The sequence below is a fragment of the Squalius cephalus genome, assembly GCF_949319135.1.
Source record: "Squalius cephalus genome assembly, chromosome: 21".
NCBI lineage: Eukaryota > Metazoa > Chordata > Actinopteri > Cypriniformes > Leuciscidae > Squalius > Squalius cephalus.
Genome location: NC_137142.1, coordinates 34,321,658 through 34,339,080, shown reverse-complemented (window position 1 = coordinate 34,339,080; position 17,423 = coordinate 34,321,658). Strand labels below are relative to the sequence as shown.

At 35.4% G+C, this 17,423-nt stretch overlaps 1 protein-coding gene across 1 annotated transcript in view; it reads right to left on the bottom strand.

Annotated features, from left to right (window-relative positions):
* Positions 1-708: 708 nt before the first annotated feature.
* Positions 709-17,423, bottom strand: part of dntt (deoxynucleotidyltransferase, terminal) — a 156,738-nt gene continuing 140,023 nt past the window's right edge. The window contains exon 13 of the mRNA XM_079855672.1: positions 709-838. Coding sequence (XP_079711798.1) covers positions 752-838 — 87 coding nt within the window. The 3' untranslated portion in view covers positions 709-751. The remainder of the gene's footprint in view (positions 839-17,423) is intronic.

The following is a 17,423-nucleotide window of genomic DNA, read 5'->3' as shown; positions in this document are numbered from 1 at the left end:
CAGGAATAAATTACACTTTACTATATAAACTGCTGTTTTAAATTCTAATAATATTTCACTGTTTTTCACAGTATTTTTGATCAAAGAAATGCAGCCTTGGTGAACAGAAGAAACATCAGAAGTTCAAAAACATTTTTAAAAAATCGTATTGACCGCAAACAAGTGTTATTCAATAAGAAAAAATGTCGAGCTGGACTTTTATTTTATCCCTCATCAATAGATTAAATTATGAAAAGTTAGATGATTTTAAAGACGCTTTTGGGAAACCTGTTTGGAAACAATCTTTTTTTCTTTTTTTTTTGTAGTTTTGCAGTTTTTTTGCATTTTTGTTTGGCGCTACACTCTCAGAAAATAAAGTACATAATTGTACCTTTAGGCGTACAATGGCTTGTCACTGGGGCTGTACAATATTGTACCTTAACCTTTAAAAGAAGGTCCAATAATAAGCCCTATGGGGTACGTTAGTGTAGATTATACCTTGGGGGACAGAAATGGACTCCTACTGTACCCCTAATTCTGACAGTGTACAGAAATTAAAGCTTAAAAAGTATGCTTGTGCATCTTTCTTGCAAACAAATGGCATTTGCTGTGATATATTCGCACTAATGCAGGAACACTCAGACATGTTTAAGTGAGTACGAATACGACTGGTAAACAAATGCTTTAAAAATAACACAATAACAATCCTCGCGCTGGCTGGTCAAATCACACAGCGGGCGTTCGAGTGTGTGAATCAGCGTCGCTCTGAAGACTAGGCATTTCTTTGCCAGGGTTCAATATACTCCAAACCCAAATGAGCAAAGATCTCCTCTTCAGTGCAGGCAGGCAAGAGGGTTTTCTGGAGAGAGAGAGAAAGAGAGAGAAAGAAAGAATGGTGATTTCCGCTGATTTCTGTCACACCGCTGAGAATAACGTGAGGAAACTCACTGGACTTGACGAATGATTCGACAGAGAGACTGCGAGAGCATGAAGAATCACAGCATGCATGTTATTGCACATTTAAAGGTCAGTGAATGTGATTGAGTCTCACAGATGATGACGACTGTCTCTAAATGTTTTAAAAGCAGAGCGTCTCAACCGATGGGTCAGAAACAAACAGCAGGGAGAAACAATCCTGAATGCAGCTATGATGACTAACCGTATGACGGAGGCCAAAATAAATAAACTTATCAACATTTAAAAAGCAGGAGAAAACACTTGTTTCTAGGAGTGTAACGATGTCCTCATGATTCGATACTGAACTCACGATTCAATATTATTGCGATACTCCAAGACATATGATAAGATGTTAACTAAAAATGTACTGTTGATTAAAATGCTAAATTTGGTTTTACATTGTGTGTGTAAATGAACATTCTTGGACTTGGTGCTGGAAACCCAAAGCACAGGACAATAGAGACACCAGAATAACAATATTCATGATTCTGAAGCTGAAAATATATTATTATTTTAGACAAATATTCTTTCACTGACTAGATATATTTAAAATAATGTCACTTTTTACAGGTAACATCAGACATTTGGCATTATTAGGACACACAAATATTCCCCATTGCATTATTATACATTATATTCAACATTATATACAGTAGTTTAATGTAAACTGACACTAAAACTCTGAAAACCTGAATTTTTTAATCTCACAGTAATTTTTATTTTGGGTGAACTATCCATGACACATATTGTCACTATCCACGACACATATCGTTGCATTTTTGGGTAACACTTTAGAATACTGTTCCTTCATTAATGAATAACTACACAGGAACAAATGAGTAATGCATTAGTAACACTCTAGTAACTACTATTAACTAGCAAGAAACTCTGATTAACGAATTAGTAAGTACTAGCGCTCAGTCGGATGTGGTAGTTCACTATTAGCTAATCAATAACTACTATTTTTCATACCTCACTGAAGACTCTAAGAACTACTATATACAGGTTAATAAATATTTATAATGCACAATGTTTAATATAAGGTAATGGTAGCCCATTAGTAATGAATCAAGTGTTACTACATCATTCTAAAGGAACTAATAATAATTTGGATCAATATTCTAAAGTGAATCATGGGAACACACTAGTAATGACTAAAGTGTCACCAAATCCATTGGAAGGATTTACTATTCAAAATCTTACAAAAATCTCAAAAGCTTACAATGACTTCAGTCAATATTAGGTAAATATCATGTTTTTCACTTTAGAATACTGATCCAAATAATTAGTAGTTCCTTTAGAATGATGTAGTAATACTTGAGTCATTACTAGTGGGTTACCATTACCTTTTATTATAAATTATGCATTATTTATGTTAATTATGAACCTGTTGATAGTAGTTCTCTGGGAGGTATGAAAAAAATTGTAGTTATTGTTTAGCTAATAATGAACTACTACATTCATCTGAGCGCTATTACTTACTAATTTGTTAATCAGAGTTTCTTGTTAGTTAATAGTAGTTACTAGAATGTTAATAATTCGTTACTCGTTTGTTCCTGTGTAATTATTCATTAATGAAGGAACAGTATTCTAAAGTGTTACCCATTTTTGTATTGCGATATATTGTGACATGATATATTGTGACAGCCCAACTCGTTACTCAAACTGCACTTGCATGCATCTACACACACATAAGCTCAGTCAGTTTCCCAGAGTTCAACAGCATTCACCTCAACGGAGTCTCGCATATGATGACTATACGAGCAAACCGGAGGCGTGCACTGCATTAACAACCTTCCTGACCTTGCCACGCACGGGTGTTAGGGGACAAAGTCATTATAGACGTCGAGTGTGTGTGTGTGTGTGTGTGTGTGCAGGCTCAGGGCATGATGTCATGAGATGGAAAATATCTGGGCTGAGAAGCGAGTCTGACTCACGGCGACAGCGAAGGGAAGCTCTGAGCTCGACACGTCATGCCTGGAAGTGCTAAACTCAAACTAACTTGTCAGAGTGAGGCAGAGGAAAGAGAAGGCATGCGAACACACTTAGAGGGAACGACAGGCTGCTGCACAAACCAAGTGGAAAGACGAGTTCAAAGCATTAATTTCCCCACATCATTATTTACAATGCAACTGAGGGAGGAGCGGAGCCGCAGAGATCTGGATTCTTCCTGTGACGCATCAAGCCAAGTCAAAATCTATTTCTAAAGCAGATTTAAAAGCAACAAAAAAAAAGTTGCACTAAAGTGCTGTACAATAAAACATTGAGGATATAAAAAGAAACCATAAAAAGAAACCATGCAGCATACAAACTATAAACACATTAAACAAAATACAATAAAAAAATCAAATAAATACAAATTTACTGGTGCAATGGAAATATTACAAAATATTGTGAGCAGTGTTTGCCAATGCAAGATGGTGTTGTTACTTTGATGTTTGATGTGTCCTGCAGAATGGCAGTTTAAATTTAAATGGAATGTTTTCAAAATTTCAAATTCAAAATTAGAATTAGAAAGTTCAAAAGAACAGCTTTTATTTGAAATAGAAACTTTTGTAACTTATAAGTGTCACTTTTGATCAATTGAATGCATCCTTGCTGAATAAAACAATCAATTTCTTTTTAAAATGACCCCAGACTTTGTCTTTATGCAGATCAAAATCATCAGCACAACGGACACCAGAGTATCACTTACACAAGGCATACACAAACCCAGACTTTGCAAACAAGTTTTGGCAAGAATACAGCTGCATTTACAGTCAAACCAAAATATATTCAGACGCCTTCAACATTTCTCAGTTTATTCAATATAGTTTAGAAAATGGTAATAAAATATGACAAGAACTCAGAGTTATCAAATCAGTTGATATTTGACTGGTTTTGTCCGTCCTTCTGTTAGACTGTCTCACAAATGAATTATGTTGAATATCTGTCAGCTGTTTAATTTAACTACACAACAATAAAATATATTTGAAAAAAAAAAAAAAAAATGTAACTACACAATTAGATAATACCAGTTTAGCTCAACCAATTACCAGGTTATGCTTAATTTTATTCAGTCTGTGGTGTAAAAAGGTCGCATTAGCAATTAAATAAAAAACACTTCAGCAAAACATGGTCAGGTCAAAGTGTCTGAATCATTTCTGGTCCCGAATGTTTATAAATTTTACTGATAGTCACTGAATGAAGAATTTTGGGGTATAATATGTCACAGTTTACTTTATTTTGCTCTCCTCACTTACATAAATGATCTATGGTTTTCTGCACCCACTAGTAAAAAAATATAAAAAATTATATCTGGGGCTGAATAATTTTTGGTTTGACTGTAAAAAAAATTAAATAAATTGCACTCCATTGGAGCGTTTTTGCTGAATTCTGGAAGCTTATGCATTGAAATTTCACCTCTGAGAGAGTATCAAGAGTGCAAGGAGGATCTGGCGGGAAAGCATCTGTTCCAGCGTTCGATGGCTCAAATCAAGCGTGATCCCAAACGCCAAACTAAGCCTGGCTTGAGAAATGCCCGTTCCCTACAATCCCCACAATCCCTCAGACACTCCATATGGGAAGAGCTCCACATTAATTACAGCACATCTCCAGCACTCAAACACATCCAGAAGCTCGGAGACTTTACATGTCCAGCAGATCTACAGCTAATGCTCATACTAGAAACCCTGCTTGAGCACATTAGGTTTATTTGGCTTTTAACTGGACTAATTTAGTATTAATCAAATGGTGCCTTAGCTGGTCATAATACTGTTATGATGCTCATTGATCTCTTGAGTAAATGAAGCGTTGCTGGAAGTGTCCATATAATCCTGCGTGTTTATGAACAACAATAAAAGTGCAGATGTGTTCATATCTTTATTGTTTCATTTCATAATAATTCCTAATAGGTTTCCCAAACACTTGTATTGTGCCATCTGTCCTTTCTTCCATCAACACAACAGCTCCATGTCACCAGTTTAACTAAGTTTCTCAATAAGATCAAACACGTTAGATGTACAAAAAACGTGCACTCATATTATTAAGATTGTGCAATGTGCAATAAGGCGGAATAAGTCCCGCTTTCTAAATAAAAGAGCCAATCGCCAATTGTTAAAGTCATTGCATCACTGATAAATGATTTGCCTTAAAGGGACTTTTGGTAAGATTCTGTTGATCCACCATGACTTTAGCTGACCTCAAAGACAAATCTGACCACAGGTTTACACTAATAAAGTTTACATTAATGTTTGTTATAGTGATTGACCCCAACATGTGATTGCATTCTGACAGACTTTTGAATGCATCGACTTTATCTATTGCGTTCATATTGTTCTTTCTGACTGTAACATCAAGCGATTTTAAAGCTTTTTTTTAAAAAAGCATTGGTTTTCAGCGTGAATGCCACGAAAAACACATGAAACGCATCTAAAAAAGGAAAGAGCTTTGAGATTGACTGCATAAATCTTGAGGTAAAAATTGAGGTATATTTTTACAGACTGCTGAAAGCTACAGAACAGAGAAGCAAATGCATCGCTGCAAATCACAGACACAACTGGATCCAGGCAGAGAAAGGTGGATTTACAGTTATCATTTTGTGTCAATATGCTGAATATAGGGGTAAAATCACACCCTATATATTGTATTGCATTATTGTATTCCATTGCATATTCTGCATATTTGGATGTTTTTAAATAAACACTGATAAAAATGTATATACAAGTTTTAAGGCTGGATGATAGTATAACATTGATATAAATGATCATATGGATTTAGACCTATATTGTATTTATATAAAGCGTTCACAGGAAATTTTGCTTTATGTATTTCCCCGGCGTCGAAATCAGGCTCATATAAATGTCAGGAAACATGATTCCTGCTGCATGTCAATATCCACGGATCACTGGATCTTTGGTAAGTTGTAAGGAACCATATATTGAGGTCAAACTGATAATCGTTTGTTTTACTCGCGTTTTCGCAGTTTCCCCTATTAAATCCAGACATGTAGCAGCTCTTCTGCCACTCATTGGATTTGTGCGGTGTCTAAGTAACACATCTAGCTACTGGAGTGCCTCAGGGCTCAGTGCTGGGACCTCTTCTCTTCTCAATCTACATATCATCATTAGGATCTGTCATTGAAGACTAAAATGTCATCTTTTAATATAATTTCATTATTTAATATTATGTATCTGTATTATTATTCTTTATTAGTATTCATAATCAGTTGTATTATCTTATGAAGTTTAAAATGCATGAGTTAGACTATAGATTGCATGGACACGTGTTCAAGAATCATATTTTAGACAGAAGGAGGGGAGCTGGGAGAGTTATATGTTTTGCTTAGAGATATGTGTGCAATGCAACGTTCACTTAGCAGAGATGTTCCAATGATGATTATACTGTACATTAAATGTTTACAATTGCCATGTTCTTTACAAGGACAGGAAAGTCCCTCAGTGGTGTATATAAGCTCAATCTTACTGTACTACGGCAGAGAAACATCGGGAACACATAGACCTGGCACGAATACAACATCTTCTCAAGTGTCTCTCCTATGCTGACGAATAAAGATTTTTCTTGGCAAGATATCTGGTGTCTGGTTCCGTGAATCAAATAATAACGGGGGAAAAGGCTTAATTCCAAGACTACAGTCATTCAGAAACATTGATTTTTCTATCACTGCTTTATGCTGACGACACACAACTCTACCTCTCATTCCAGCCAGATGATCTGATGTTAGCTTCTCGCATCTCGGCCCGACAGACAGACATTTCTTGCTGGATGAAGTACCACCACCTTCAACTCAACTTTGCAAAGACAAAATTGCTCATGGTCTCGGCCAAACCCAACCCTTCATCACAATTTCTCCATTCAGGTAAGTTTGTCAACCATAACTCCTTCCAGCACAGCCAAGAACCTTGGATTTGTGATTGATGATCAGTTAAACTTCACAAGACCACATTGCTCGAACTTCTCTGAGGATGATGACAGATTTTTCAATTTTGAGTAAACTATCGATTTGAGTTTCTGTCTCGTCTGGTCCTTCTCTTTCAGATTTGGTTTTCTTTTTTGTTTTCTTTAAACATGTTATGCTGTTTTCTGTGAAACTGAACCGCTATCAGTAATAACAAATAGCATGACCATGGCAGCAATCGAATTTTATAACGGCAAAACCTGGTTCGCTGACGTGAAACACTTAACGGTTTCCCTTACCTAAGAGAACCGTTTAAGGTATTACATGCAACACCCTTAAATCATTCCCTTAGCTGAGGGGAAATCATGCCTTAAGTCTCATACTTAAGGGAAAAACTTAAGGTGCTTTATCCAACCGAGCACAGGCCCTTCATATCGGATATGCTACACAACTCCTTGTCCAAGCTCTTGTTCTATCCATACTGAACTATTGTAATGCTCTCTTGGCAGGCCTTCCAGCATCACTGTCAAAACCTCCGACACTTACCCAGAATGCAGCAGTGAGAGTGATCTCTAACGAGCCGTCACACTTCTCTTCGTCAATCTGCACTGGTTTCCAATAGTCGCTCGCATCAAATTCAAGGCACTGATGATTGCCTACAGAACAACCGTATATGTGGCCTCCAGAAGCTTGCGTTCTGCAAGTGAATGTGTGTTGCGGAGCCATCATCCCAAAGAGACACAAAATTACTTTCACTGACCTTTACCGGCACTGTTCCCTGCTGGCGGAACTAGGCAGGTCAAGAGGCATCTTTTTTTGTCAACGCTTGACCCATTAATACTGACACTTACTATTTATTATTTATTTATTCATTTAAAAAATAAAATAATCTTGCTTGGTTTGCTGTGCTTCAATAACTGGGACTTATATTTGTTGCCCTATTGTTGGTTTGATTGCTTCTATTGTTCTCCTTATTCGCAAGCTGCTTCGGATAAAAGCTTCTGCTGTGTGATTAAATGTAAATGTAAATCTTGTTTGCTTTTTAAATCTAAAAGGAATTCTCATTTCATTTCTGAATGATGCACAACTCTGCTTTCTATTGCACTGCCCTCACTAGTGTAACTAAAACATGCGGTGTAGTCGAATAGCAAACTCTTATGAGACGGTTCTTAAAAATTCAAAAACTAATGTAGTTAAAGATTAAAGGGATAGTTCACCGAAAAATGATCATTTGCTCCCCCTCATGTCATCCCAAACATTGTCCAAGAAACATTGGACCCCATTGACTTTTATTATATGGACAAAATACAAAGAAAAAAAATTGTATTCCACAGTAGAAAGAAATTCCAACAGGATTGAGATGATATGAGTTTGAGTAAATTATTAGAATTGTTATAATTGATTCTAAATGACAGGTTAATAACAGTTCTTCAAAATATTACCAATAACAGGTTATTTGTTTTGTTTACTATACTTGGTATTAGGATCAGTCATTAAGCACTAAATATGATTCTCATATCTCATGTTGCAGAACCAAAATGAATGGAGATCTTTTTTTTCTCCACTTTTTTTTTTTTTTTTTTTTTGCACTGCCATCGCATAGAGATAGTAGCAGTGCTGTAAGTGTTGTTCATCTGTGTGTGTGTGTGTTTACTGTTGAAGAGATACAGAGGCTGCTGCCACATACAGTTATTAATATACTTGTCACCATTTCTCAGCCTTAATAGTGTTTAAATGTGAGCAGCAGATGTACTGCAGTCAGAAACACTCCCACACACACAAACTGAGAGAGTCAGTGTGAGAACACAGATCACACACAGATCTCGGAGACAGCTGGACGGCACAGCAGAGAATATGGCAGCGGATGCCGGCACATCTAACTTACACGGCAAAAATAAAACTATTCTTAATGCAAGACACTACAGGGGAATAGGGTAAAAAATTAAACTAAAAGATAACAATACTTTTCTCAGTTTATTAATAACAGTACAATTATTTTGTATTACAAGTTTGCTAAAAAAACAAACAAATTAGGCATTATCTAATTAAATATGCGCTAATTTTGCACACATTTCATGTTCATTTTGTTTACATATCAGGAAAGTCAAGTCAAGTCAACTTTATTTATAAAGTGCTTTATACAATACGGATTGTTTCAAAGCAGCTTTACAGAGATAACAGGAAAATAATGCGACAAAGTTTGTTTCTAGAAGAAAATAGCATCACAGTCCGGCTTAAGTAAGTTGCGATGGTTCATTTCTGTTGTAAAAAAGTTAAACTATTAGTAATAATAATAATAAATAATTTTTATATATATATATAGCCGCTCTGGAGAAAACTGTGATGTTGTCGTCCAGTTCAGTTCAGTTCTCATATAATGGTGTATTAGAGTTAAAGTTTTTTACAGAGTGGATGTTTTTTATCACTCCACAAATCAGAAAATACTGTCAAGAGCCAGAAAACAAATACATTTTCATTATGCTTTTTTACCTTCAGAATATTGATGTGAAGAAACCTGTAAAGTTTGGTGTGTGTGAAGTTGCTGAAGTGGAGATTTCTGACTCAAACTCACAGCCTTTAAAGACATGCACTGAAAATGAAACCAAGCGCAAATAGATCCAATACAATCAACATAAAAGTGTATTTGGATTGTTTTATTTCCATATAGTCTGAAAGAAGACATATTATGGAAGCAAAATAGACCAATATCTCAATATTGACCAGTGCAGACGGCCAATATCTCAATGTTTCCCCACTGACAGACATTCGAAAACAAAGCAAACATAAATCACAAGTATTGCATTATATTAAAGTGTATGATTTACCAGACATGATCTCATATGCATTAAATAGTTCCCAGTCTGCTGACAGTTCAAGGGGAGAAAAAATGGAAATGATAAATTAACAACAGAACTTTACCAATTAAAATCCTCAGGCAAAGACTTTAAGTGACTGAACTTTTGTTAAAGGTCTAGGTTTAATTTATAAATAAATAAAGATATTTCTCCTTCATTTACTAATTGTGTTGAATATGCACAGACATCCACGTTCCTGCTCCCACTAAAACGGCTTTAATCTGTTCTGTTGGTGTCTAATGTCACATTAAGTGAAGCTAAATGCATTAACTGTGTTAAATAAATTCATGGCCTTAAACATTTAATTAAAGTCTCATGATTAGTCTGCTCAGTTATCAGCTCTCAGTGACCTGACATCACATGTTCAGTGCTCCTGACGCTCATTTTAAAATGCTTTATTCTTCCAATAATATATATTTAGTTTTCCCCGGGTTCTGAGTTGCAATGGGGACATTTATTTTTTTTAAACATGAAAAGCAGCCGTTCATGTTCGGAAATTAAATTTCTGGCTCTTAAAGACAAAAGTGTAGCTCACAATAAAAATGGTAATTGAGAAGCATAAGCGGCTTTGTGTTGACCTGTCTGTCTGGATTATGCTCAGCCAGGTAATATGGGTTAAATTAAGTGTTAAGTTGGAAATATGATGCCAGGTTACATGTTGGAATTCATATTGATTTTATCAGGCTTTGCATTTTAGTATAGTGCAATCTTTTTACTAACCTAATTTGCATAATTATTATGTGGTGCCCCTAGAAGGTTAGAGCAAACATACCTGTAAATTGTTCATAAAACCACTTTTATGAATCTGAATTGTAACATTTACATTTAAGCATTTAGCACATGCTTTTAGCCAAAGTGACTAACGTTGCAGTCAAGCTAGACATTTGATCCGTTCATGCATTCACTGGGAATTGAATCCCATTGCATTTACGTTGCCTTGACCTACTGTTTTAATGCATTAATTGGTCTAAAAATACAAAAACATATAAAGCTGCAAGCAGCAATTAAGGGGCCAAACACAACAAAGGCACAATGTCATGCCAGCATGACTAAAGACATATTATGATGATTTTAGGCAAAATGGCTGAAAAATCATAAATACAGTCACTAGTAATACGATTCAATGGTTATCACTTTCGACCAATAAGTGGCGCTGTGACCAAATTGATGTGGTGTGATCAGAGAAAGGTGATAATGACACATGCAAAATTTGGTGTCAATATGCCAAAGCATTGCAGAGAAGAGAGTCATTTTGGCATCATGCAATCAAATTCGTTGATGCGGTATACGAAAACGGTTTTGTCCATCAACCCGAAATACATAACTTTATGCCGGCATGGTTTGAAGATTATCTAACTCGAAATTGGTGAGAATCGGAGAAACGGTAGGAAGAGTTAGAAAAAGTAGGTTTTTAAAGAAAATCTAAATGTCGGACATGGTAGTTTGACCGACAATAGAAAAATTGGTATCTATGTTTTTGGCATGTACCAAGGAATCTATTAAGACCAGTTTCATTATAATAGGCATAACGAATCAAAAGCTATTAACATTTTTTGAAAAATTCTAAATTCAAAATGGCCGACGCCCAAAAATATTATGATGTTTGGCCAAACCGTTCAGAAGTTATAAACAAAAATGTCAATTTTCATATCTCCTGACCACTAGGTGGCACTGCACTGAAACTGTGCAGGTAACCTCAGGTCATGGTTGTCATAACATACACCAAGTTTGGTCAGAATATGCTAAAGCGTTGCGAAGATATAGCCTCACATTAATTTTGGTGTGCTTATTACTTATAAGTCATGCATTTGCTTTTTCAATCAGCATGGTCATAATCCATTACACATTGATTTATAATATAAAAATATATTAAATATAAAATAAATCCAGAAATACTTGTTTGCTGTACCAATTTAGTTATCAATTATGTCTTTAATGGTTAATGTTTGCATTAGAGGTCATGAATAACATAAAAATAATATAAATGTAACTATTATAATGCACTTTAGGTCTTATATGAGTCTTTATACATATATTTATAAAATAATAATACATATAAATAAGTATAAATGGGGCTATAAATGGTCTTCACAGAAAGTGTTGCCGAATTTTGTTGCTAGCCCTTACATTTCAAAAGTTATTAACATAAACGTGAGAGCAACTTTGGACAGTTGGTGGCGCTAGAGGGATTGAGTTAGAGACTCCAGAATTGCTGTGGGTAATGTTCAGACTGTCCTCTGTCTGAGTGCCAAATTTCACAACTTTCCTGCAAACGGTTCAATGGGCTGCCATAGACTCAAGAGCGGAAGAAGAAGAATTAGTAGAAAACTAATGATCACAACAGCCAATGCATGTTAGTGAACAAAAGCAAACAAAAAGCTTACAGATTAATCACGGGATAACTTCACCTACAAAGCCTTCTGCATCATATTTGATACACACATCAATCTCCTCCAGTCCTTCTGTCTCTGATTGATAGTTTAGACTGTTTTATCAAGTAAAAAATGTGTATAATTTTTAGCATAAACTCCTTCAGCTCGAGCTTCACAAGCTTTCACCTTCAGTGGTTGCTATGGTGTTGCTAGGCGGTTGCTAGGGTGTTCTGGGTGGTTACTAGGGTGTTGCTAGGCGGTTGCTAGGGTGTTCTGGGTGGTTGCTAGGCAGTTGCTAGGGTGTTCTGGGTGGTTGCTATGCTGTTGCTAGGCGGTTGCTAGGGTGTCTTTCTGCTGTCAAATCTGATTTATATCAAGTAAACGCAAGAATAACTTTGATATTGTTAGAAATATTTGATGAACACTTACTGGACTGAAGCAACGTCGGTTTACTTGATTATCAATACGTAATTTTTTTAAATAATACATGATCATCAGGCTTTTGAGGAAGGTGTATTTGTTCATCTCTCAATCATCATTGTATTGCATTGCATTATATGTTTTAAAACTACAGAGCTTTGATAATAAAATCATTTAAATATCATCTAAATAAGATATATTATTGACAATCTGCAATACTGCAATAAAGATCTTATTGATGTACATTGCAAGGATCAGAATTTCATTGGGACATTTTGTCCATATAAACATCAGCATCTGCAACAAATTGCATATTTTTGCTCAGTTTGAATATTTAGGTGTTTTTTTTCCTCCATATTCTCACTATATAATACTATATGAGCCATAAAAGCCTGAAGAGACCAAAAAAATAATAATAATAATTCCACATATGCAAACTTGGTGTTGTGATGTGATGGTGTCACAGTTCTAATGGCTCTATCATCATCGTTGCAATTAATCAGTGTATCATAACAAGAGCTCACAAATTCACAAACACACATTAGAGCCGTAACATCTGTGCTCTGGATCTCTGCAAGCGTATGCATTCGATAAAAGATGAAACATCACGCCATCATCCCTGATACCAAACCTGTTATCGTAACACTTTACAGTAAGGTGCATTAGTTAACAACCTTAGCTAACAGAAACTAATAATGAACTGCACTTCTACAGCATTTATTAATATCAATTTCAACATTTACTAATACATTATTCAAATCAAAGGTTGTATTTGTGAACATTAGTGAATGCATTAACATGAACAGCTGTATTCTTATTAACTAATATTAACAAAGATTAATAAATACTGCAACAAATGTATTGCTCATTGTTAGTTCATGTTAGTAAATACATAATGTTAACTAATGAACCTTATTGTAAAGTGTTACCATGTTATTAAAATCAAAATACATGTTGATGAAGATACGACAATGAACTTTGTCAAACAGTAAGCTACTTATAGTCATACAAAAAGTACTAATTAAAACATTAAAGCTACTTAAAGGGGCAGTATCTTAAATATACAACTACACTGTAAAATATATTGTTGGATTAACTTAAAAAAGTTAAGTTACCTGGTTGCCTTAAAATTTTGAGTTCATTGAAATAAAAAAAATGGGTTAATACAATAAAGTAGATAGAAACTCAAAATATTATGTTATCTGAGCCACATTAATTATCTAAGTTGAATTGAGAAAAGATAAAAAGTTGTGATAACAAATCATGAACATTTACAGTGATATGCAATATAATTTATAATATATATATATTTTTACAACAAAAACAATGCAGTAATAGAAATAGTGCGGTGATTCTTCAGGACTGAATATCTCAAGGACACGAGTGTCTTTAAAGTGTCCCAGGAGCCAGACGAGATCCGGTCACATGGGACGTCACATGACACAGTCACACTGAGGTCATTTGCAAAGCTAAAAGATGCCATTCAAAACTTTTTATGTGACAAAACTTGACCCAACAGATGGAAGCAGTACGAGACCCTACGGATGTGTGTGTCGAGCAGAGAGCCGGAGCAGACGTCCGTCAAAGTATTCCTCTTATTCACAGCGCCACATGCCCTCGTCAAGTGTGGACAGAGTCTCGGACGCGGGGAACATCCCGACCCTCGGGACCGAGCTTTCATTTTAATTCTCACACACCTGACCAATGTATGCTCTCGCTGAAGGCCTTTACATTCACGTGTCTCAGTGACTAACTAACCCGAGGTTTTAAACTCAGTGACATGTTCATTTAAAAACAAAAAAGCATTAAAAATGCATTTTATAAGGCAATCATTTGAATGCACCTTTTACTATTAATTAAATTCAGAATTGTTTCAGAATTAAATGTAATTTTGAGATTTTTTAGGAGCTTCAAGTAAAAACATCCAGTTGGTGAAGCCGTCCTGAGATCGCAAAAAGTGAAATTCTTCACACACACACACACACACACACACACACACACACACACACACACACACACACACACACACACACAATTTAAATAGCTAATCAGACTTGTTTTAAGTTATTAATATTTGCAAAATGTTACCATGTGCAAAAGCCAGGAAACCCATAGCGAAAATTCAATAATCATGATTTATTTAAATAATAATAATAATAATAATAATAATGAAAATAAAAAGTTAATATTAATAATAACAATATTTTTACAAATTACTATTAATAATGACCGATATTAATATTAATAAACATTACAAAATGTATATTTTACTATTATTATAGACAGATATTATAGACAGCCTTGACATTAGTTATTAGGCCTTAGAGAACAATAAATTGATAGATAGAAAAAGATTATTATTATTAATAATATTATTATTTAATTAATATAATAAAAAATTATATATATAATATTATAATATACTATAATGTTATATTTTTATATAATAATAATATAATGCATATATATATATATACATATATACATGCCTAACATAGATATGTGTGTGTATATATATATATATATGCACATTATATTATTATTATTTCTGATTTGTCACTGGCCCTTTCTCACATTTACGATTATAAACAATAATATGCTAAGTAATGACAAATAATGTGCAAGACTGTGGAAGTACAAGCTTGTTTGTGTTTTTATTTGAGCGTATTTACTCTGTATTTTCACTCGTAACTTCACATTCAATGCGTTATAGATCACACACATCTGACTTACAGCGCACTTTAAGCACCCGGCGCTCTGAGTTTGTTACAGGAACGTTGACGACACAATACAGCCGTTCATAAAGCCGTGATATTGCTCTCGCCACCTTTAACACCTATTTCTCCCGGTGTTTTATTGTGGGAGGCAAAAGATTGCAACGGAAGTGATGAATTGGAAAGTCTTTTGATTGTCCTCAAGTTCATTTGTCTTTATTGTGGGCAGGAAAGGCTGACAAAGGCAGAAGGGGAATTCGTCGATTAGGACTCGTATCTGAACGCCTGAACGATTCTCAGCGAGGCAAAAGAGGAGGAGGAAAGATCCCACACTTCCCTGCTAATCAATCCTGCAATTACTGCAGGCATCATAAAGCACTGGCACTCATAAAACCAGCCCTAAAACACACACACACACACACACACACACACAAAAGGGCCCGTTACATCTCTTATCTGACTAAACAGCATCTTCCCATGCCAAATAATTAAAGACTTGAGCTCTCAGTGTGAATTGATGTGTGTGTGTGTGAGAGAGATCTGGCCAGGTGAACCTCCACAAAACCAGTGAAGATGAGCAATTATTAAAGATGAATGCAGATTAGTAGGCGTGAGCCCATTACATGCCAACAAATTTCCAGAAAAATTGGAAACCGCTCGCTGGACTCAATCCCAGTGTTAAAGCTCGATGTGCAGTGTGTTATTGCACTGGGACTGAGTTTGCATCTTAAACCTTTAGATTCACTGTACAATCCTTACATTTGCATATTACAGAAATCTTAAGTCTTAAATTAAAGACACCCTGTGGTGTAAATCCAGCTTTTAATGTTGTTTATGTGTGGTGTTTTTAATATGCTTTCAGACAAACCATGTGTAAATTCATAAGTCGACAGCATTGCTGAGTATTTCCTCCTTAAAACTGCAGTGAACCAAAGACAGTCTCAAAAACACGCTTTGAAATCGCTGGTGTTTCTGACGTCACAAACTACCTTGTAACCAATCAGATCAACGTGTGATCGTCAACCAGTGGATCTCTGAGCTGAGTGAGTGAGTGGAGGCGGGGCTCATTTGCATATTCATAGAACCGCGTATATGAATAGACTGCCGAATGACCAAAGAAACGTCAGCAAGATGGTAGAAAACTGTACATGTCTTGTCTATTCCACCCACTGTTACTGATACCAACGACGGATATAAGCGCAGTTACAATAGCTTAATATGTGGGAGAGCGTTGCTATAGAGAGTGACAATATTGTATTGCAATAGGTAGCACTTCAACGTCAATAGCAAATCAAAAAGTTAGCACATGATTTGTAATTGAAAAGGTTTAAAGACAAAATATGGTTATGGTTACACTTAAAGTAGTTACAAAATAGATGTATGCGATGATGATAACTTATACCACTAATTGTACCCATCATATATGTAAAATGTTACCAGAGAGATAGATAGAGAGAGAGAGAGAGAGAGAGAGAGAGAGAGAAAGAAAAGAGAAAGTAAAGAGAGAGAGCCCCAAGAAAGGGACCCAGAGAATAAAAGAGAGAGAGCAACAGTTACAATCTTCTGTTATCCTTTCCCTGACCATGTGACTTTAACCCAAATGTGAGACGTTCAAACTGACCAATCAGATCATTACACTTCCCCCATTGTACTAAAGGTGTGCCAATTCATCGCCCCCGAAGTTCACTCATCTTGTCCTACAGGCCTTGATCACTATCAGCCCATCGGTGCCTTTAGGAACTACAAATGGTCCTTGTGGAAAGAGGGAGTGGAAAACAGTAAAGCAAATGTCTTTGTTCATTTCAAATATCTTGGGTTATTTTCAATCCTACAAAACCAACGTCTAAAATAAGTGTGCTTTTAATGAACTGCTGCAGAGAGAGTTTTGATAAGCTTGTTAGAAAAGCCAAAGCCTATCAATATATTTCGTGGGAGTCTGTAATTATTTATCGTTTATCATTTGGTTGCTCAAAAAGTCTTTCCACCATTAAACATCGCTGTTGTTCATCCTGTATCATTAATGGCTAATTTTCGGCTAATTTTGCCTCTAAATGATCAACATGATTAAAACTAGGGCTGGGTAAAAAATATCAATTATCTCATTTTTACGAACCGATATCGATTCTTAAATCCCAAGAATCGATTAGTCGTCCTGTTTTCAGTTGATGAATGAATGTAACATTGTAGCGCATCCCATCCAATAAATCACAATAATCTTTGTGCTTTGTTA